The 22734-nt window shown below is 33.5% G+C and overlaps 1 protein-coding gene across 1 annotated transcript; it reads left to right on the forward strand.

Annotated features, from left to right (window-relative positions):
* Positions 1–1871: 1871 nt before the first annotated feature.
* On the forward strand, positions 1872–11417 carry LOC101256605 (COP1-interactive protein 1). Its single transcript, XM_004243596.5, has 6 exons — positions 1872–2256; positions 5056–5176; positions 6056–9877; positions 9992–10234; positions 10455–10592; positions 10928–11417. The coding sequence occupies exons 2-6, from the start codon at positions 5093–5095 to the stop codon at positions 11174–11176; spliced, it is 4536 nt and encodes a 1511-aa protein (XP_004243644.1). The 5' UTR covers positions 1872–2256; positions 5056–5092; the 3' UTR covers positions 11177–11417.
* Positions 11418–22734: the final 11317 nt, after the last annotated feature.

A 22734-nucleotide genomic window follows, 5' to 3' on the forward strand; every position in this document is an offset into this window, starting at 1 on the left:
GACACATACCATTTTATTCTTTATTTTAGTGTATTCGATATTCTTAGAATTAGTATTGGAGATTAGATGTCCTTGATGTGATGACTATCAGATTTTGGGATGATAAGTATTAAACTTTAGAAACTTATTAAATTGGTTGCTTAGTATCTTTTGGAGCTTCCGCATTATTTATATTATTTATAATTGAACTATTGGTATATGTTGGGGTTTAGATGTGTTAGTTCGCCCACCTAAGGAGGTAAGTGTGGGTGCCATTCACGACCTGTTTTGGATCGTGACATCGAACTACTTTCTTCTCTCTTCTCTGTTAGAATGTTACTAACTAGTGTAATTGATATATCACCACGTAAATTTGATCTCAAATTTGAATGTGTACTATGAATTCATATGTTGGATATTACGAAATTTCAAGGTATTACTATGTAATATTTGACTTTAGATTTTACTACGTAAGTGTTCTATTGCTAACGTAATGTAGAAAAGGTTATTCTAAAAATAGAGAGGCAAATTTAATTATTTAATGGTAGAAATTATGGAAATCAATAGACATATTTTATGTAATATTATGAATAGGTATTCAAAAGTCTTAGATTGGTTTCAACCTATTTCTTAGTGAATTTATGAATTTGAATATTGTTAACAATAATTTCTTTTTGTAAATTTAACTTAATTTATACCTGAAATAGAGAAAAAGGATATACAAGTAGAGCCTTGAATAGGCGAAAAAAAGAGTCTAAAGCAGAGAAAAACCCTTCCTTAATTAAATTTACTCGTTTAAAGTGAAAAAAGTGATAAATTCCTTAATTTTTAGATTACGTAAAAAGATAATAATAACATTAAAGAAGACTATTACATTTCTTTCTTTCAATCGAAAGTCATAACACTCCCAAAACTTTGTTCAAGTGGAAAAAGTCGAGGAAACTCGCGATCCATGTCATATTTTTGAATCCTACATAATAAATCTGATCACATTTTAAGTGGAGAAGGATAGAAAGAGTAAACTGATTATTTTCGAGTTTATAAAAGGAAATGTAGGTGGCGAAAGGAATTGATAAACCAAAAAGGAAAAGGGAAATGTCTTCATCGTTGGGACAGAAGATTAGCTAGTAAGGCCGGTTTGGTCGGTCATCAAGTGGACCGTCACCACATCAGCTCCACAAACACAACTTTGTTTTAATCTTTATGTAATGACAACACTAACCTTATTATTTCATTTTATTTTACAAAAATATTCCCATTTTAATAATGAAAAAACGACCTCTTCACCTCATTCTTTTCAACTTTTCTAAGAAGGAATGACTCTTTCAATGACGAAAAGAAAAGGCATGAGGAGTGCAAATTGCATATATAATTAATTGGTTTACGACAATAATACTAATATCTAATTTACTAAATAAAATGGTAAAACAAACAAATCACAAATCAGAAACGAATTTTAGCCACCACTTTTGAATTTTCTCATTGTCCGTTGAATGAATAATTTACCCATATTGTGAATTTATACAATAGCGTTTGACTAGAAATAATATTTAAAATACTTTATTGACTCATATATAATACTATTACATAAACACATAAAAATAATCTAGTAGTGAAAATTTCTATAATTTTTATAATCGTTGCATAAAAAAAAGAATGTCGTATAAATTAGGATGGAAGGTGTTAATTGTTAAAGTTGAAGAGCTACAATGTCCAAATATAGATGAAGTTGTAATAATAGGAGAAGTGAGTGGAAAATGTTTTTTTATTCTATATATAGAGTCCGTCCATATTGAAACTTCAATTAAATTTAAATTATATTTAAAAAAAATGTTCTGAATAAATATTAATAACTCAAATTAAATAAGATTCTCTTATGCCTTCGTACTAATAACTCAAATTTAATAAGATTCTCTTGTGCTTATGACTCGAACACTCAATTTTTGATGTACCAAATGTTGGTGAGTGGGAAATGGGGGTAAAGCGGGGAAGGGGCAACATTTGAACAAAACAATTCGCCAATTGCGAGTGGCCTGCCCCACAGTACAGCGACTCTAAGTGGCCCCCACTCCTCTTCTAGTAGCCAAAAAAAGAAGAAGAAGAAAGAAAAGCTTCTCTCCTCCCTCTTTCCTTTCTACTGCTACTAAATACCAACAATTTCTGCTCATCTCTCTCTCTTTGATTCACACTTTTTCCAACTTCAAAACACAAACAAAAGCTTAACTCCAAAAAAGCAAAGCACCTAAAAATCAAATCAAAATCCTCTCTCGCCCTCAGGTAAGCACTCATAATTTACTCTGTTTTTCTTTTCTTTTCTTCTCGATCGATCGATCTCTCTGTTATTATATATTTTTGTGTGTTATTATTGTCTATATGTTTGAATCTGTGAAGTTATATAGTTTTATTTCTGTGCTTCGAAATTGATGAATTTAATACGAACATCTCCTTTTAGTTTTCTGTGATGGTTGAACTTCGAATTCTTCTCATCATTTAGTTATCTCGATTTGTGTTTCTCTGTCTTAAATTTTATTTCGATTTGGATCGTTGATTAGACTGTGCTTTTGCAATGATCTCGAAGAAGTTAAACTATTAGAAGCACGTCTTTGTTCATAAGTGATGATTTGATTTTCATCTTCTTCGTAACCAATTTGATCGTCTTACTTGGCGATACATCTTCTAATTATGTTTTACTTTTGTTAATCAAAGGAGAAATTATTAAAACTCATTAAATTTTTGGCAATTTGTGGTTGAGAGGTTACATCGATGGTGGATTTGATCATATTCATAGTAGTTGATCAGTAGTGGATCCTTCTGTGATGTAGAAATGGTAAAAATTGCGATTCGTACCTACAGGACAGTGACAAAATCATTGTGCTGTTCTACTTGCGTTGTTTACGCGCTTTTTCGCCTCTCGAGTCACGCCTTTTATTTTGTTTTTTTGCTTTCATTTTCCCTTTAGATTACTAATGCTAGCTAGCTCAACAGTAGTTTTCGTCAGAGAGATCGGAATATAACCTGCATTTTGTCGCATCAACAACCATCTTTTTTTCAATTGAAAATCAGTGTGATTTGAAATATGAAGAATATCCATCCGCAAATTACATTTGATTTCGTCCTAAATATTCGATTAATTTTAATTTATTTGTCTGAATTTAACAAAACTAAGAAAGTAAACAAAGATTTTCTAATCTTATCATTAACTAAAAAATTAAAAGTTATCAAATATATTTCTTTCTTTAACAAAAACAAAAGCAGGACTAACAAACTTAACAACACTCATGTATTCATTTTAGTAGATACTGTAGTAGTTTTCACTTGGCTCAACAAATTTCGTTGAATTGCTTCGTCACACTACGGAAACCGTTTCTACTTTTCAACTCATTATTTTGACTGTAAAGTTGTGACTCCGTGAAGCTCAAGACTCGATTAGTTTAAAATTTGTTTTATTAAATTCACTAAAAGGTTATTAATTTCGAAGAAAATAATAGTAATAAAGGTGGAATCCGAAGTAAAGTTTGGTAGGGTGTGTAAATAGGAGTATAATGCTGAATGTGATATTTTAGTATTTTAAGATTAATTGTATTAATATTACTATTTTTCTTTCAAATGATTTAATTTATCGTAATAAATAAATATGATTTATTAGAATAAGAATAATACTCAATAAAGTTTATTAGAATGTAGATAAGTACTTCTCCATATTATAACATATCATGTTTTATTATCTTGTAAATGTAGCATTAAATAAAATGTATAACTATTCAAGTATTAATTATAAATAAAAATGAAAATATTATCAAAAAGAAAATAATATTAAAGCTACTATTATATTATTTTTTTCAAAACAATAAAATATAACTTCACATCTGAAAATAGGTAGAATATTATTGTTGGTGAGTCTGTGACGGTGGTCTTTGCTATAGTTATTTACTTTGTGGTACACTTAAGACTATTTTTAATTATATATAAGTTGATAAATTGCTTCAATAATAAATATATAAACGATTTGAATATTCGTAAGTTTTAACTAAAGGAAAAAAGAAACCTCACCTGGCCTACCTAACTTTAGTGCTTTTTCATTTTACTAAATTGGCCGTAGTTAGAAGGATAAATCTTTTGTTAGTATTTAACATATTGTAATCCCGTTTTGACAATTTAAGGTGAAAAGAGAGAAATTATTGGGAATATAACCTCCATTATTAATTGTCATCCTACAGGGAAGCCACGGTATAAGCAACAAATGATGACAAGAAGTAAGAAAATGCCAATTTCCATGTTTAGGATGTTTTAGTATCTGTCCCACTTAAAAATTCGTGCACGTTATGATAGAGTAATGCTATCATGTGGTTGGGTCCCTGAAGAAAAGTTCAAATAAATACTATACTATATAATAATAAAAGTTTCAAAAAGATAAGATGACAAGTCTCAAACCTCACTAGTCACCTGTTAATTTTTTCTTTTCTGTAGAGCCAGTGTCACTTTTATTTTGCTTTCACTTTTTGATTCATGACCATTAACTCTCTCTTTATCCTGTCCGATAAAGGATAATCGGAAACAGAAAATCTATCTTTGCTATTCTTTGCTTTTCTATTTTTCTAATAATAAAAAAAATTCAATCACTTTTCTTTGATTTTATTATAGAAGGCAAAGAAGAAAAATTCCAAAAAATTTTATAAGTAAGAGAAGAAGTCGCATTATTGTTGTGATGTGAGAGCTATCGGCTATTGAAAAGAACTTTATGATTTGGATAAACTATAAGTTATGTCCAAATCAATGTTATGTTCCTATCTTTAATTTCCTTTGCTTCTTAAAATATACTTGAAAAAGTCAATTCGTGCAATACTTGTATAACATGGACACGAAATTATGTGCCAGTATTTTTTTATATACGCCAATCTATACAGCTAACGTTTATTTCTTATCTTCCTTTCCCTTTTAAGTTGTAAAGTTTGTAACTGACGTAACATATTGATACAGCTAAATAAGTTACTAGAGAAGTAAAATAATGTTATTGTGAATTAAGTGGAGACTTTTTAGTTCGTTATCTTACGAACTTAGATGTTTTCATCAATCCAGATACTTGAACAACTTCACAAGGTGAAATTATTTTGACATGGAAGCAGAGACAGCAACCACAGATGTACCAGTGGTACAGGTTTCAGAAAAGATAGAGGGCGGCAAAGAAGATCTTATTAAGGTTATGCTCGTTACTTGCCTTCTTTACTTTACTTTCTTCAATGACTGTGGTGATATTTTATATTTATATCCAGAAAATAAATGGATCAATCTTATTTTCAAAATGTTGGTTTATTTCTTTTTGTCAATGCGAGAATCAGGAGTTAGGTCTAGAATCTCAGTAGCAGAAACCTCCAATTAATCAAACTACACATCCTGTCAGTTGCTTGATCTATTGGCATTCCTTTTTGATATGTTGGGATTGGAATAGTAGGAGTTATACAGAAGCTAATCATTGCAAACCTCGAAAGTTGATAAAAAAAATAAAATCTTTGATATAGTTTGGCCAGTTAACCTACATATGAAAATTAATATAAAAAACAAAAAAACTATCAAGAGAATAATCTCCTCTCCTTACTAAACCTTTTTAATAACTACACTACGATACTATTGGAGGGGAAGAAAGGATCTTCTATTTTATAAAAGTCCAAAACTTCTTTCCTAAGAAAATGATAGATATATAGGAGTTTTTTTCAAGAAAACTTTTTGATTTAAAACACAATTGTGTAGAATCCAACTAAGGTAGGAAATTCGGTTTAAAGTGATTATGGATTCAACGTTTTAGATGTAACTAGGGAGTGGTGGCACTGGAAACGATAACATGAATTTACGGCACTTTTGTCAAATATGTTGCGATAAATAAATAGTCTATGACAATCTTTGTTTTTTCTACTCACTGCACATTTAATACATCAACTATGGCGAAAAATTTGCTTAATTTCAAGTAAATCATTTTTGTAATTTACCTGGTTTAAAGTTCGGTAAAATATATTTGAATATACTGGCTAAGAAATTCTTATTCTTCTTCCTCATCATCTGTTTGGATTACATCTTATTACAGGTGTCCAATGGCGAGATAGGTCAGACGGAGCACGAAGAGTCTGCTTTTGACGGAGAGTTTATAAAAGTAGAGAAGGAAGCTTTGGAATCAAAGGATGGTTCAGATGCTGCAGCTGAAGCTTCTCATGCAGAGGGCAAAGTGTCTGTAATGGACCGCAGTTCAAATATTTCAGCTTCTAGCAGAGAATATCTTGAAGCAGAAGAAAAGGCTAAAGAACTTGAGCTTGAATTGGAAAGAGTTGCTGGTTCATTAAAAGACACTGAATCTCAAAACGTGAAGTTAAAGGATGAATTGTCGCTCACAAAAGAGAAGCTGGAGGAAACTGCAAGAAAATTTGAAGACCTTGAACTTGATCACAAGAAATTGCAAGAGCAGATTGCAGAAGCAGAAAATAGATATAGCACTGAGCTTAATGCTTTGCAAGAGGCGTTGCAAGCTCAAGAATTGAATAACAAGGAGCATGTTAATGTTAAGGAGGCCTTTGACAGACTTGGTCTCGAGTTTGAAAGCTCAAAGAAGAAGATGGAAGAGCTTGAACAAGAGCTGCTGGCTTCCGCAGGTGAGGCTCAAAAGTTTGAGGAGTTGCACAAACAAAGTGGCTCACTTGCAGAATCAGAGACAAAGAAGGCCTTGGATTTTGAAAGATTGCTGGAGTTGTCGAAACAGAATGCAAAAGAAGTTGAAGACCAGATGGCTTCTTTACAAGAAGAACTCAAGAGCCTAAATGTGAAGATTGCTGAAAACCAGAAGGTTGAAGAAGCACTCGTGAATACAGCTTCAGAGCTTTCTAAAGTTCAAGGAGAGTTAGAGACCTCAAAATCACAAGTGCAAGATATTGAGAGTAAACTTGCATCAAAAGAAGCTCTTATAGATGAATTAAGCCAAGAGCTTAACACGAGAAAAGCTTCTGAATCTCAGGTGAAGGAGAATATTTCGTCTCTTGAGCTTTTAATATCATCCACTAAAGAAGATCTTCAGGCTAAGGTATCTGAGTTGGAAGGCATAAAGTTGAAACTTCAGGAGGAAGTAGGTTTAAAGGAACAGATTGAGGGTAAACTGAAAAGCCAGGAAACACAACTCTCAGAGTCACAGGAGGAGCTGGCCAAATTATCTACAGAAAAGGGAGCTCTTGAAGCTGCTGTAGCCGAGCTAAACAATAGTGTGGTCCAGATGAAGGAATTATGTAGTGATCTAGAGGTGAAATTGCAGCTTTCAGATGATAAATTCAGCAATGCTGATTCTCTTCTTTCTCAAGCTTTAGCAAACAGTGCGGAGCTGGAACAGAAGCTGAAATCATTGGAAGAGGTTCACCTTGAATCGTCAAATGCCATAACTACTGCCAACCAGAAAAAAGTTGAGCTCGAAGACATGCTACAAATATCCAATGCTGCTATAGAAGAAGCAAAATCGCAGCTTAAAGAAATGGAGAATCGCTGTGCTGCAGCTGAAGAGAGGAATGTGGAGCTAGAACAGCAAATAAATCTGGTGGAACTGAAGAGCAATGATACGAAGAGGGAACTAGAAGAGTTCTCAGAGAAAGTTTCTGAACTAAGTGCCACCCTTGAGAAGACCCTGGAAGAAAGAAAACAGCTGGATACCAGATTGCAGGAGTATGAGGAGAAGATAGCTCATTTGGATTCTGAGTTGGTCAAATCAACTGCTCGTAATTTAGAACTTGAAGCTGAGCTTAAAAGTGTTGCTGACAAGTGTGCTGAGCATGAAGGTCGGGCCAACACCACTGATCAACGCAGCCGTGAATTAGAGGATTTGATGCTGGTATCTCACTCGAAAGTAGAGGAATCTGGCAAAAAGGTGAGTGATTTGGAGCAATTGCTTGAAACAGAGAAGCATAGGATTCAGGAGCTTGAAGAACAAATAAGCACATTAGAGAAGAAAGGTGTGGCGGCAGAAGCAGAATCCAAGAAGCATTCTGACAGGGCATCTGAGCTTGAAGCAGAAGTAGAGACATTCCAAGCAAAATTATCAAGCCTTGAGGCTGCCCTTAAAGAGACCAAGGAGAAGGAGAGTGAATTGAGTCAATCCCTAAGCAATGTGACTGAAGAGAAGAGAAACTTAGAGGATGTCTACAAGAGGGAACAAGACGAGTTCTCCGGGAAAGTTTCTGAAGTACAGGCCAACCTTGAGAAGACCCTGGAAGAAAGGAAACAGCTGGATACTAGGTTGCAGGAGTACGAGGAGAAGATAGCTCATTTGGATTCTGAGTTGGTCAAATCAAGTGCTCGTAATTTAGAACTTGAAGCAGAGCTTAGAAGTGTTGCTGACAAGTGCGCTGAGCATGAAGATCGGGCCAATACCACAGATCAACGTAGCCGTGAACTAGAGGACTTGATGCTGGTATCACACTCTAAAGTAGAGGAAACTAGCAAAAAGGCGAGTGATTTGGAGCTATTGCTCGAAACGGAGAAATATAGGATTCAGGAGCTTGAAGAACAAATAAGCATATTGGAGAAGAAATGTGCGACTGCAGAAGAAGAATCTAAGAAGCACTCTGACAGGGCATCTGAGCTTGAAGCAGAAGTAGTGATATTCCAAACAAAATCATCAAGCCTGGAGGTTGTTCTGGCAGAGACCAAGGAGAAGGAGAAGGAATTGAGTCAATGTCTCAACAGTGTGACAGAGGATAAGAAAAACTTAGAGGATGTGTACAGGAACTCAATTGAAAAACTAGCTGAAACGGAAGGCTTGCTTGAGATCCTGCGTAATGAATTGAATTCCACACAACAAAGACTGGAAGGTATTGAGAATGATCTAAATGCTACTGGGTTGAGAGAGAGTGAGGTGATGGAGAAGCTCAAGTCAGCAGAAGAGCAGTTAGAGCGACAAGGAAGAGTTTTGGAGCAAGCAACAGCTCGAAGCATAGAGCTTGAGTCATTGCATGATACTCTGAAAACGGATTACGAGCTCAAACTCGAAGACGCATCTGGCAAGTTTGTTACCAGAGATTCAGAGGCACAAACATTGAATGAGAAACTGAAGGCTCTTGAAGATCAGCTAAAGAGTTATGAGGAGCAGATTGGTAAATCTGCCGAAAGCTTTTCAGCTGTGAAGGAAGAACTTGACCAGGTGTTGGTGAAACTGGCTTCATCTGAAACTGACAATGAGGGCCTAAAAAAGAAAATATTGGAGGCAGAAGATAAAGCTGCGGACATTTTATCTGAAAACCAACAATTAATGGAGACAAATATGCTTCTTAAGAACAGGGTGAGTGATCTTGAAGAACTGTTAAGCTCAGCCCATGAAGAAAAGGAGGACAGTGTTCAACAACTAGTTTCTCATATGAACACCATCACAGAACTGACAGAACAACATTCCAGAGCCTCTGAACTTCAATCGGCAACTGAAGCCCGCATATCAGAAACAGAGGCAAAGATGCACGAAGCCATTCAAAACCTAACCCAGAAAGAGTCTGAAGGTAAAGAATTAATGGATAAGCTACACTCTTTTGAAGCTCTGGTGAAAACATATGAAGAGCAGACTCATGAAACAGCTACTCTGGCTGAAAATCAAAAAATGGAACTAGAGCAAAGCCATAAGAATTTGCGTCATCTTGAAAGTGTTGTTGAAGAGCTGAAAGGGAAGTATACCGAGCTTGAAAAGGAGAAAGAAGGACTAACTCAAGAGAACATAAAGCTGAAGGGAGAAATGTCCTCAAATGACTCTAAACTCAATGATTTAGAAGCCAAAGTTTCAGCTGCATTTGCCGAGAAGAATGAAGCAGTTGAAGAGCTTAAATCTTCAAACAAGGTTATAGACAACTTAAAAGAGCAGCTTACTTCCGAGGGGCAGAAGCTACAACTTCAGGTTAGTGCCTGGCTACTCTTTGAAATGGTATCATTTATACTACTAGGCAATTACTTCAGGTGCATGTATTTACATCTGATAACTCACTATTCTAAAAATATTTACTGTTTACAGTTATCATCCATTTTGGAGGAAAACAACTTGCTTAACGAAACACATCAAACCTCTAAGAAGGAACATCAAAATGTCATAGCACATCTTGAAGAACAGTTGAAAGCAATCAAGTCAAGTGAAGCTTCTCTGAAAAGTCAATTAGAAGTTTTCCAGGCTGAGATTCATCAGAAGTCTCAGTTGGAAAGCCGCATCAAGGAGCTTGAAGATCACTTAGGCAGTGCTGAAGCACAAGTAAAAGAAGAGGTAATGTAATTTCTATACAGTTAAATGTACAACCAAGTTAACATTTTCTAGAACATATATTATTAGCCAGATGCGTGTTAGTAGCATTTTTCAAATATTATATTGCCATCCCAGTAATTTAAATGTTTCTGATTTTTACTCTTCTACTACAGTATGGAAATTAAACAATTTACTTTTCAAGCTAGGTTACTAATTCATATTTGAAATGTCAACAACACAGAAAGAAGCTATGTCCAATAAGGGATTGGAGCATGAGGCTACTTTGAAGAGTTCATCAGAGGAGCTGCAAGCCAAAAGCAAGGAAGTAGTAGTACTACAAAACCAAGTCAAGGAACTTGAGGAGAAATTGAAGCAGAAGGTTAGTTTCTTTCATGAACCATATTTGCTGGCTATGAACGGAATCTGCATTTTTTTGATTCTATCACTTCCTTATCTTTTCAGCTGAGTCTACTCTTACCATCAGAATTCTTCCACATGCTTAACCATTAGAAGAAAGAACACTGTAATAACTAATAAGTAACTAAATGAACGAGGACATCTTATCCTCTTATATTTTTCGTCTTTTAGAAGAATGCATGCGTAAAATTATCAAGGATGAGAGCAATGCAAATTATATAATTAATGTGAACATAATGATCGTGAAACAGCTCGAAAGACCAATGATTTTCAATTGCTTTTAATTTAAAATTCCAGGATATTGGTGGCAGTAGTAATGATCAAAAGGATGAGGTAGAGGTGAAATCAAGGGATATTGGACAAATGCTCTCTACACCAACAAAGCGAAAGAGCAAGAAGAAGTCCGAAGTCTCTTCAACTCAACCATCCTCCAGTGAACCACAAGTTCAACACATTGAAGGATCTTCTGCCCTGCCCCTGAAATTTATTCTGGGGGTTGCTCTAGTTTCAGTGATCCTGGGAATAATTCTTGGTAAAAGATATTAGTTTCAAGGTTTTCCAGTTTTGGTCTTGGAGTTCTTTTTTGGCTACTTTCTTTTTACCCCTTTGTGATTTTTGATTAGCACTTGGTCATTATTGTTGGCATATTAATAGAAGATAGTTTGGGCTGGAAGTTTGTTGGGGAACTGGTTTTTCATATTTCCCTCAAGTTTATTGATTAATGTAGTAATCAATGTTGTATTTAATTTTGCTCATGAATTTATTTAAGAAGGCGTCGATTGTTGAAGATTTCAGGGTATCAGTTCTTGCCAGAAATTTTTTATTTTATAAATGAAGGCTTGAAAGTTGAAGCTTTTGGTGATTTTGTGTGTTTGGTACTACGGAAACAATTCCTTTCCAATATTTTTCATATTTGGTTGATCAAATATTTTTTCTTAGAAAATAAATTTCTTCTAAGGAAAGGCCCTATGGAGTGAAGGGAAGCGTGTATGTTGTTCCAAGAATAGAATATATTCCTAAGCATTCACTTTTAGCAAGCTCTACTAATAACATTTCACATTGATTGTATCCTCATCCCTTCCATTCAATCCCTTATATCCTTATTCCGTATTCATCCTTCATAATATTTATCTAAATTATATATAATACTTGTATGATAATAATTTTTTCTTACATATAGAACAAAAGAAAGTATGTTCACGAAGCGGCTTATCATTTATTACTGAACCAACTATTGAAAGTAATAATCTAAAATATTGTTGCAAGCGTAAATGCAGTTGTCGATTTTATAGTGTTAAAAAACTCTGCATCAGATAGCGCATAGCCGCACATTATATGTGAATTATGTAGATTTTGTGGATAATTTAACAATACAAAGGTGTTATATAAAGTTTACATATAAGTTATCGTTCAAAAACACTATTTATTGAGGTTAAATTAGTAATTACACTACGCTGTTAATGTAGTTAGTTAGCTGTTAGTGTAGTTAATTAGTGGTTCAATTAATTAGTTAGTTAGATTCAGAAAGTTAGTTACAAAGTTTGTTGTGTTTGTTATATAAACACTGTACTGCTTTCAGTTTTTCTTAATTCAATGAAAATCGATTCACATTTTCAATGCTTCTTCTCTAAACCCCTCTTCTCTAACCAAGCTCTCATCAATGGAGGTTTCATCTTTCTTCAACTTTAACATGGTATCAGAGCAGGAACATTTCTGATTTTTCTTGCTTCTTTCGTCTTCAATTTGAGTATCAGTTCGTCATATTTCATCTTCTGCAGATCTTGCTATTTTTTTTTGCGACATAAATGGTAAATTTTGCTTCTACGAGCACTGGATTGGACAGTGTTCCTCCTACATCTGTGATTGATGCAGGGAGTTACTTCTACATTCATCCCTCAGATAATCCTGGAGCAGTGCTTGTACCAGTTCCCTTCAATGGTACTGGTTTTCATTCATAGCGTCATAGTGTGCTTCGTTCCTTGTCAGTGAAGAACAAGCTAGTGTTCATCAATGGTGAGTGTAAGAGACCAGAGGTAAACCATTCCAGCTATCGTCAATGGGTGAGGTGCGATGATATGGTTACTTCATGGATTCTTAATTCTCTAGATCGAGATATTGCTGGTAGTGTTGAATATGTCAATGATGCTCTGGAGCTGTGGACAGAACTGGAGGATCGATATGATCAAGCCAATGGAGCAAAATTGTATCAAACTCAGAAAGAAAGAAATGATCTTAATCAAGGTATTCTTGACATCACAGCCTATTACACTCGTATGAAGAAACTTTGGGAGGAATTAAACAGTCTATGTATTTCAAGTCAGTGTAGTTGTGTGTGTGTGTGGGGAGCTAAAGCCAATAACCAGAAAGCAGAGCAAGACAGACGTTTGATTCAATTTCTGATGGGTTTGAATGTGGTATATACTACGATTAGGGGAAGTATTTTGATGATGAATCCCTTACCATCTTTGGCACAAGCTTTTGCTTTACTAGTGCAGGAGGAAAAACAACGAGAGTTTAAGCCAAGTAATTAGTTGTTTACTGAGAGTAGCACTTTAGCTGCAGTTTCATCAAATTCAGGAGGGAGAAGTTTCCAAACGAACTTTTCCACCTCCAACACAGCACCAAGAGGAAGGCCTTTTTGTGATTTCTGTAGAAGGCCAGGACATGTTAGAGCTAAATGTTACAAGTTGCATGATTATCCATCTAATGACACAAATGGTTCTATTCGTGATCAGCACAATCCAAGGAACACAGTCCAAAACACATATCCAAATCCAAGGCATAACAATAGAGGAAGGGGTGCATCAGCAAACTCTGTAAGACTACCCTGTGATGGAGATGCTAGTGGGCAGACAAAGGAGTCAAGCTCATCCTCTTGTAATGATCCTCAAGGAAATGAGAATGTCAGTATCACCAAGGAACAATATGATCAGGTTTCTCATCTGTTGAATCAGTTTCAAAATGATGGAGTGTGTGGATCTGTGAACTTTGCAGGTGGTTTTGCTTGTTCTTTTTCTCCTGATTATATTAAACTTTCATGTGAGTGTTTCAAAACAAGGACTGACCTATGGATTCTAGACTCAGGAGCTTCCCATCACATGACTTTTAATAAAAATAACCTTGTGAATACAGTTAATTTACCTTATCCTATGTTAGTCAGATTGCCAAATGGATATAGAGTCAAAATCACTATGGTTGGCAATGTACACCTTACACCTAAAATCATCCTGTCAGGGGTATTATATGCTCCTTCCTTCAAGTACAATTTAATCTCCATCAATTCTCTTGCAAAACATCTTCAATGTACTGTCTATTTTTCTAACACTTCTTGTTTCTTGCAGGCCCCTTCAATGAAGAGGCCTCTGGAAATTGGTAAGATGCATGATGGCCTTTACTTCCTTTGCTCAAACTGCTTACAAAAATCTCATCCCTTTCCTCTATCCAGTGATACAGTACAATGTACACTCCTCTCATGTAAATCTCATTCAAATGCAATAAACACTTCTTTTGTTGGTAGTAAAGACAATGTTGCTGGCAGCTCTTTCATTTCTAATTTCTTTCCAAATGATAGTGTGGATTTGTTGTGGCATTATAGACTTGGACATGTACCCTTTGTGAAAATGAAAAATATATCTTCTATACCAGTAAACTTCTCCTCTAAACAACCTTTCTGCTGTCCTATATGTCCCATGGCAAGACAATCCAGATTGCCCTTTCCACTTAAAACTCACATCACTACTGGCATTTTTGAACTATTACATATTGATATTTGGGGTCCATATCAAACACCAACTCATGACAATTTCAAATACTTCATTACCTTAGTAGATGATTTCAGTAAATCTACCTGGACACATCTTCTAAGTAGCAAAAGCAATGCTTTTCATATACTCAAAGCCTTTATACTCATGGTTGAGAACCAGTTCAACACCACTGTTAAAACCATCAGATCAGATAATGGTTTAGAATTCACTAGCAGTGAAACCACTTTGTTTTTCCAATCAAAAGGGATCATTCATCAGAAATCTTGTCCTTACACTCCTCAACAAAATGGTGTGGTTGAAAGAAAGCACAAATATATCCTTGAAACAGCAAGGGCTCTCCTTTTCCAGTCCAAACTCCCAGTGAAATATTAGGGTGAATGTATACTTGCTTCCACATACATTATAAATAGACTACCCTCTTCTCCTCTCCATGACAAAACTCCCTATGAGATCTTATATAAACACAAACCTACCTACTCACACTTAAGGAGTTTTGGATGTTTATGTTACCCTACTACTCCAAAAGTCCACAGAACTAAATTTGATCCCAAAACCATACCACATGTGTTTGTTGGATACCCCTATGCTACAAAGGGTTACAAAGTCTTGAACTTGTCCACTCAGAAAATTCATGTTTCAAGGGATGTAATTTTCCATGAAACTATTTTTCCTTTTGTCATGTCTAAAGACCCTTACTCACTTTCCAAAATTTCCCTTTCATTATATGTCTCTTCATGATTATCCAATATCATATGATGATCAAGATCATTCCAGTAATGAAGCTGTCTCTGAAGTTCCCACAACATCACCCACTATCTCCACATCACCTACTCATATCACACCTGAAAGTTTACTATCCACACCACTACTTAGAAGATCCCAAAGACCACATAAGACCCCTGCATACTTGTCTGATTATATTCACAATGTACCACCCTCAACTGGTTCACTCTCACAACCACCACAACCACCTTTATCATCCTTGAATGCCCTTTTTACTCTTAAAAATCATGTGTCTCCTGATGTTTTAAATTCTGACAGTCAATCTTTTGTAATGAATGTCTCTCATGACTGTGAACCTAATACATATGAGGAAGCATCTATGGATCCTGCATGGCAAAAGGCTATGACACAAGAGTTTCTTGCCCTGCATGACAACAACACTTGGACCCTCACACACCTACCAAAGGATAAGAAGCCTGTTGGTTGTAGGTGGGTTTATAAGGTCAAACACAAGGCTGATGGAAGTGTAGAGAGGTATAAGGCAAGGCTTGTAGTAAAGGGATATACTCAACCTCATGGCATAGACTACACAGAAACTTTTTCACCTGTGGTAAAGATGACTACTGTGAGAATACTCATTGCTATTGCTGCAAAGAAACAGTGGAACATACATCAGCTTGATTTTAACAATGCTTTCCTGCATGGAGACTTACATGAAGAAGTGTACATGGACATACCACCAGGTTTAGTCACTCCTCACAAGAATTTGGTTTACAAACTCAACAAGTCACTGTATAGTCTAAAGCAGGCTAGTAGGCAGTGGTATGAAAAGTTGACTGAAGCACTGCACACAAGAGGATATAAACATTCTCTTCATGACCATTCACTGTTTTACAGAAAAAAAGGTAAATCTAATGTGTTTCTAGGTGTTTATGTGGATGACATTTTACTTACAGGAACAGACAATGATGAGATTAATGAGCTCAAAAGGTTTCTTGACAACCAGTTTAAGATCAAAGATCTTGGTAGATTACATTACTTTCTAGGCCTGGAAGTCTAGTACAAGAATGATGGAATTTTGATTTCTCAAAGAAAGTTTGTGTTGGACCTTCTCAAAGAGTTCAATTGTGATTACACGTCTCCTTTATCCTCTCCACTGGATCCAAACATCAAGCTAAGATCTCATGAAGGAAAATTTCTAGATGACCCTACTTACTATAGAAAACTTATTGGCAAGCTGAATTTCCTTACACATACTAGACTTGATCTCGCTTATGGTGTACAACTTCTCAGTCAATATATGCAAGACCCTAGAGAACCTCATCTACATGCTGCTTTTCACATGTTAAGATACCTCAAGAAAGATCCTACTCTAGGTGTTTTCATGTCGTCTGCTGCAAATTTTGAAGTGCAAGCATATTGTGATTCTGATTGGGCTGCCTGTCCTGATTCAAGGAAATCCGTTAGTGGTTATATTGTATTGTTGGGAGATTGTCCTATTAGTTGGAAGTCCAAGAAACAAGAAACAATATCACTCTCTTCAGCTGAAGCAGAGTACAGATCCTTGAGAAAGGTAGTAGGTGAATTAACTTGGCTGCAGAGATTGTTTGAGGAGCTGAATATATATCAGGCTGCACCATTTCCTGTGTTTTGTGATAGTCAGGCAGCCATACACATTGCTAGAAATCCTGTTTTCCATGAACGTACGAAGCATATAGAAGTGGATTGTCATTTTGTGAGATCGAAGCTACAAGAAGGGCTTTTTACACTGCATCATGTTGATACTGCTGATCAGTTGGCAGATGTTCTTACCAAAGCACTAACTGGGATTAAACACTCTACACTTTTGGACAAATTGTCTTCGATCACCTCTGCTCCAATTTGAGGGGGGTATTGAGGTTAAATTAGTAATTACACTAAGCTGTTAATGTAGTTAGTTAGCTGTTAGTGTAGTTAATTAGTGGTTCAATTAATTAGTTAGTTAGATTCAGAAAGTTAGTTACAAAGTTTGTTGTGTTTGTTATATAAACACTGTACTGCTTTCAGTTTTTCTTAATTCAATGAAAATCGATTCACATTTTCAATGCTTCTTCTCTAAACCCCTCTTCTCTAACCAAGCTCTCATCAATAGAGGTTTCATCTTTCTTCAACTTTAACACTATTAGAAAAAAGTACTAGCGCACATGAATATGTGTACTATGTTTATTTTTGTGAACACTTTATTCTAGTATTACTTATCCAAAATAGTTATACATCACTATGGTATAAATGGTAGCATAAGTTATCTCAAACATGACAATTAAACAAGATACAAAACACTTATTCCATCACTATTATCTTTATTACATATCTATTTATCTTTATTCCTTGCACTCAATGAATAATGTGCCCTATAAAGTTAACAATTTGAGTTATCACTCAAAAATATCATTTGATGAAAGTACAAATTGTGGTGTGTTTTGTGTTGTCATTCATAAATATACTGACAAGTAATATATAATGTACATAGTTTGGGTAAGTAGTAATCAATAAAATTGAGTTACTATATCATATTGAAGACAATTTGTTGAAGGCAAAATTATTGTTTTGTTCACGCTGAAAGACATGTTCAAAGCGATGAGTAGAACATCTTCTGAAAGAGTACCCAAAATAGGATTTTACTAAAACTTCAATGTCGAGTAGTAGTCAATTAGTCATTTAGATTGATCAGTGTTTTTTATTTTTTTAAGAAGATTCTTATGTTAGTGATGATAAGAACACAAATCATACTATTTATTCAAGTGATTTATCATTATGTTTGATTTAAATGAATATAAGTTGTATATTCTAATAGAGCGTAATGAAAATTTTAGTAAAAAAATTTAAAGCTCCAATTCCAACAAGGTTCTCTATAATTATATCTTGAACCAATGAAGAATCTTGAAAGTTGATGGCAAATAGAATTAGGAAAGTGAACAACCAAATCCTGGCAAGACACGGTAGATTTTACATGCTCAAGTTAACCAAGGAACTACATAAAAAGTGTAATTACAACAAAAGAAACATTACTCCCTCCGTCCGGCATTGTTTGTCATGATTTCTATTTTTAGTGTTAAATTATAAAAACTTTAACTAATATTTTAATATGTATTCTTTCATCATATTAATATGCAAAAAAATTGCAATTTATAGTACTTTTCATATAGTTTTAGAATATCTGTTTTTTTTTGTTTAAAATATTGAATTAATGTGATCTAATTTAACTTTGAAAATTAGTAAAATTAACTTTTGAAAAACGCAATATGACAAACAATTCCGAACAGAAGAAGTACATAAAATCTAATAAACCTAAAAAAACTAGGCAATACTTGCAAAATATAAATAGCAACAAGAGACCACAAATTAGTCTCAAATGGTCGATTGTTTTCTTGTTTTCTTTCGATTTTCCTCTTAAAACATTTCTCTCGTGTAGAGTATTCCTTTGCAAGGACATTAGTAGATTTCTATTTTCTTCAACTTCATTCATATTAGACTGCATAACATACCTCACATTGTTGTGTGAAGTAGTTGTATTTTCGTCAATTCCAGATCTTTTCTTTGTTCGAAAATCATATTTTCAACGAAAATAATTGCATTCACTATTTGCCCAAATAAAATTAAAATATGTAGTCTGCTTTTTGTTGCTCTAGCTCAAAGAAAAGTAAAACAAAATCTTACTTACAACACCTTACAAAATTACAACCCTAAAATCTATTTTAATCCAGATTCGCAAGGATCCTTGATGTCTTGACTCTTGATCCTACGGTACTCTACGCACAAACAAATATCAAGTTTTATATAAAAAAAAAAAGTTGGCATTCCGAACTCTTGTGACATGACCAATTTCAACAAATTTAGAAGGGAGAGAGAGTTTGAAGATGGAGGAGATGAACTAGGGCATAAATAGTTGATGCCCATTTTAATGATTCATATAGAGTAGTAAGATCATATCGATAGACGTCTTAGCCTTTAACGATCGTTAGCGGGGACAAAAAAAATCAGGGGATTTTTTTCATCTATCCTAACCTTATTAGACAAAGTTACTTGTTACATGTTGCTGGTGAAAGATGACATGTATCTTGTAGAATTAATCGAGGTGTGCAAAAACTAGTCAAATAAAAAAAGTCTATGAACTTCCATAGTACGCTAATTTAGTATAATATTACCCCATTAGATATTTTAGAAACTCACCCCAGATTCATATTAAGTTATGATGTATATGTGTCCGCTGTGTAATATATTTCTTTTAATGTATAAAAATTAGAGCCGTCAAAAAGGGTTGGCCTAGTCCCACCTAGCGGAAGCCTTATGGGCTACGGAATTTGCTAAGTTAGGGCTAGCCGACCCTTCATCTGGAAAGGCCTGAAAATGTCTCAACCCAACCCTAAAAGGACCGAGGCCAAGCTACTAGCCCTTCTTTGTTTTTTCAAACTTAAAATTCTATAACAGTAAAAAAGTGAGATGATTTTCAAATCAACTATGGAAAACAATGTTGTTATTTCAATAACACTAGCAAAAATCCAGTGTGATTAACATATATCTAGGATACTAGATACGCGACATATATGTATCTTGTGAGATGCATCCCAGATATGCGAGCGAAATGAGAGGAAGGTGAGGGTGCGTGATATGTATATGTATCCCAGATAAATGCGAATACACTTGGATAGAGTGTATTTAGAACAAACTAACCTAATTTTAAGTACATGCATCCCGAGATACATGAATTTGAAAGTACTAAAATTTTGTAAGATTCAGAATTTTACAACATAACGTACATTTAGGTAATTAAGTCATATACTAGTGAGATTGTTGTAAGTTACCCTTAGATAAATAGTTTTGGCTCATGGGTCGACCCCAACATGACCTTCATCAAGCTTCAAGGTCAGGGGTTTATATGGCTTGGATTATAAGCCCTAGTTTCAAACAGGCTTGAAAAAATTTATCCCAACCTTACCCCAATATAGGGTTAGGTTAGGCCAGCGCAATGGGCTAAGCCCATTTTAACGTATCTAATAAAAAATAATGGGAAATATATCAAAATTTCAATATTTTAACATTTAAGAGGGCTCATTAACAACATTTTCAATATTTAATAAAAATGCCAAAATTTTAGTTTGTTATGTATCTTATTTATATTTTTATTTAAATAATAGGATTATTTAATTACAAAAGGGAGGAAATCAAGGGAGAGAATATTTCAGAAAAAGATAAGGATCACTTAATTTTCTCATCAGTTACATTTTCAAAGAAAACTCAAACTTTGTTATTTTTTTTCTCCAGAATTTTAACCTTTTTTAAATTGTATTCCTTCCACTATGTATTCGATTTATATTAATTATAGTTTTATATCGTATTTTTTTATTAGTTTGTATTTATTTCAATAGGTATGCCAAGTTAATCTATAGTTATTTAAGAAACATATTTGTATTCATGTATTTTCCCCTGTTTATTTTTTTTTCTTTCAAAAATCTTGTATTTCGTATTCATTTCAATATGTATTTTTTTGTATTTCTATTTGTTCTAGTTTTTATTTAGAACTTTGTATAGTAATATATAAAATACAAAAAATTAGTATGATGAAAAAGTGAATGAAATATAAAATTGAAAAGGAATAAATGAATATTTCTTGTAATCATTCTTAAATAAGATATATAACTAGTTGACATACCTTCAGAATTAATACAATTTTGGGACAAATACCAAATTTATAAACTATGCAACATAAGTTTTGAATGAATACAAATATTAATTGTATACATTCGATTTTAAATACAAATTGAGAAAGTAAACAAAATTCTGAATTTTTTTTTTATAAAAAAAACAAAGAAACTAATAGGAAGTTGTTCTTCATATAAAGAAAATAATATATAGTTTGTATACATTTGGGATGGATTCAATTAGGAACAAATACAAGATTCATAAACTATACAACATGAGATTTTGAATAAATACAAATATTAATAGCATACATACTAATTTGAATATTAGTTGAGAAAGGATACAAAATTCTAAGAAAAATTATAAATACAAAATAAACTAATACGAAATTGTTCTTTGTCTTCAACATACGAAATTGTTCTTGGTCTTCAACAAGTTTTTTGAAATCTTCAGGCACCCAAAAAAATTCATTTATATTTTACTGATAATGTATTTACATAAATATTGCACATTGTACATAACAAGAAATTTACAAATATATTGAATACACATTGTTGAACAAATTGTCCTTTAACTTCAACTCAACATGCAAAAATCTAAACATGCAAAAATACTTAAATACCTCTTCATCAACAATTTGTTCTTCTCCGTCATTTTCTTGTACCCTACGAGTTACGTTTTCAATCTGAATTTGATGACGACTTTGTTCTTGTCGTCTCTCTTCCTTCATTTTAGAACCAATCTTACAATATCCGCTATTTCTTGAGTAATACATAGATTAAATGGTGGAAAATCACTAGAAATCATTTTACTAGGATGAATAGTGTCTCATAGAATCGTCCATTGAAGAGTGTTTTATAGTTCTAAACGAAAATTATCCTACTTTCACCAAATAAGAATAATTTAAACAACAATAAAATCAGAAAATAAATCTAAGAAAAAAGAAGATAACGATGAAAATACCTTAATTGGAGGAATTTGTGTGAATCCAGATTTTGAAGATAAAAAAATAACATTTCGGTAGAAGACAATAAGAAAATTGAGATTGAAGAGAAGAAGGAATTGAAGGTTGAATAGGAATATGAACAAGAAAATATGGAGAGAAAATTTTATTTTTTTTACTTGTGGGATTGGAAGAGAGAGATATGGGGAAAATTTGCAGATTTTGATTTTTTTTTATAATAAAAATAATTTGAGAAACATGAACTATGTATATACATAGGAATGTAAATAAATTAATCTTTTAAGAGATAAAATAGGGGTTTAATTAGTATATATATTCTTTTTCAAAATAATTACATTTTTGACATTTTAACTAAAATTTTTACAGTAATGAGTTTTTTACTAATTAAGTTGTTAATTTTGACTAGTTTGCTAATTTTTCCAAAAATAATTATTTCATTCTCAATTTATGTGACATTTTCAGATTTCAAGATTTGAATAAGTCTAGCTTTTAATGTTTTGAATTATTATTTATTATGACTTATAATAATTATTCTGTAGTTTATAAATATATAAATTCATTTTTAAAAATTTGAAAATTTATACGTAAAATTTTGATTAAATTTAAACTATTTGACTATCAAAAAATAAAAAGTTTCGCATAAATTGAAAAAATGTTTTTGCTCTCAATCTCTCCAACAGAGTGAACTACACACTCTATAGCATTTAGAGAGTGAATAACTCCATTTTAAAATAGCCTAGAAGGTAATGTAACTCCGTGACATATGAGTATCCAATTGAAAATCTGACTATAAATTGAAAGATTTTAGAGCATTTTCTCAAAGTTATTTTGGTCGAACTTTTAGTTTTTAGCCATCATAAAATATATCTTTAATTTAAAATATTTTTTAAGGAAATGTAAGGTCTAATAGAGAGGATGTAACAGACAAAATAGAATCTTCCACCACAATTATTTAGTAAAGAAAAGGACAAGAA

The sequence above is a fragment of the Solanum lycopersicum genome, chromosome 7 (assembly GCF_036512215.1).
Source record: "Solanum lycopersicum chromosome 7, SLM_r2.1".
Lineage (NCBI taxonomy): Eukaryota > Viridiplantae > Streptophyta > Magnoliopsida > Solanales > Solanaceae > Solanum > Solanum lycopersicum.

Coding starts and splice junctions, on each gene's coding strand:
- LOC101256605 (XM_004243596.5), top strand. CDS start 5,093: ATGGAAGCAGAGACAGCAACCACAGATGTACCAGTGGTACAGGTTTCA. Junction 5,177..6,055: donor GCAAAGAAGATCTTATTAAG/GTTATGCTCGTT, acceptor ATCTTATTACAG/GTGTCCAATGGCGAGATAGG. Junction 10,593..10,927: donor AGGAGAAATTGAAGCAGAAG/GTTAGTTTCTTT, acceptor TTAAAATTCCAG/GATATTGGTGGCAGTAGTAA.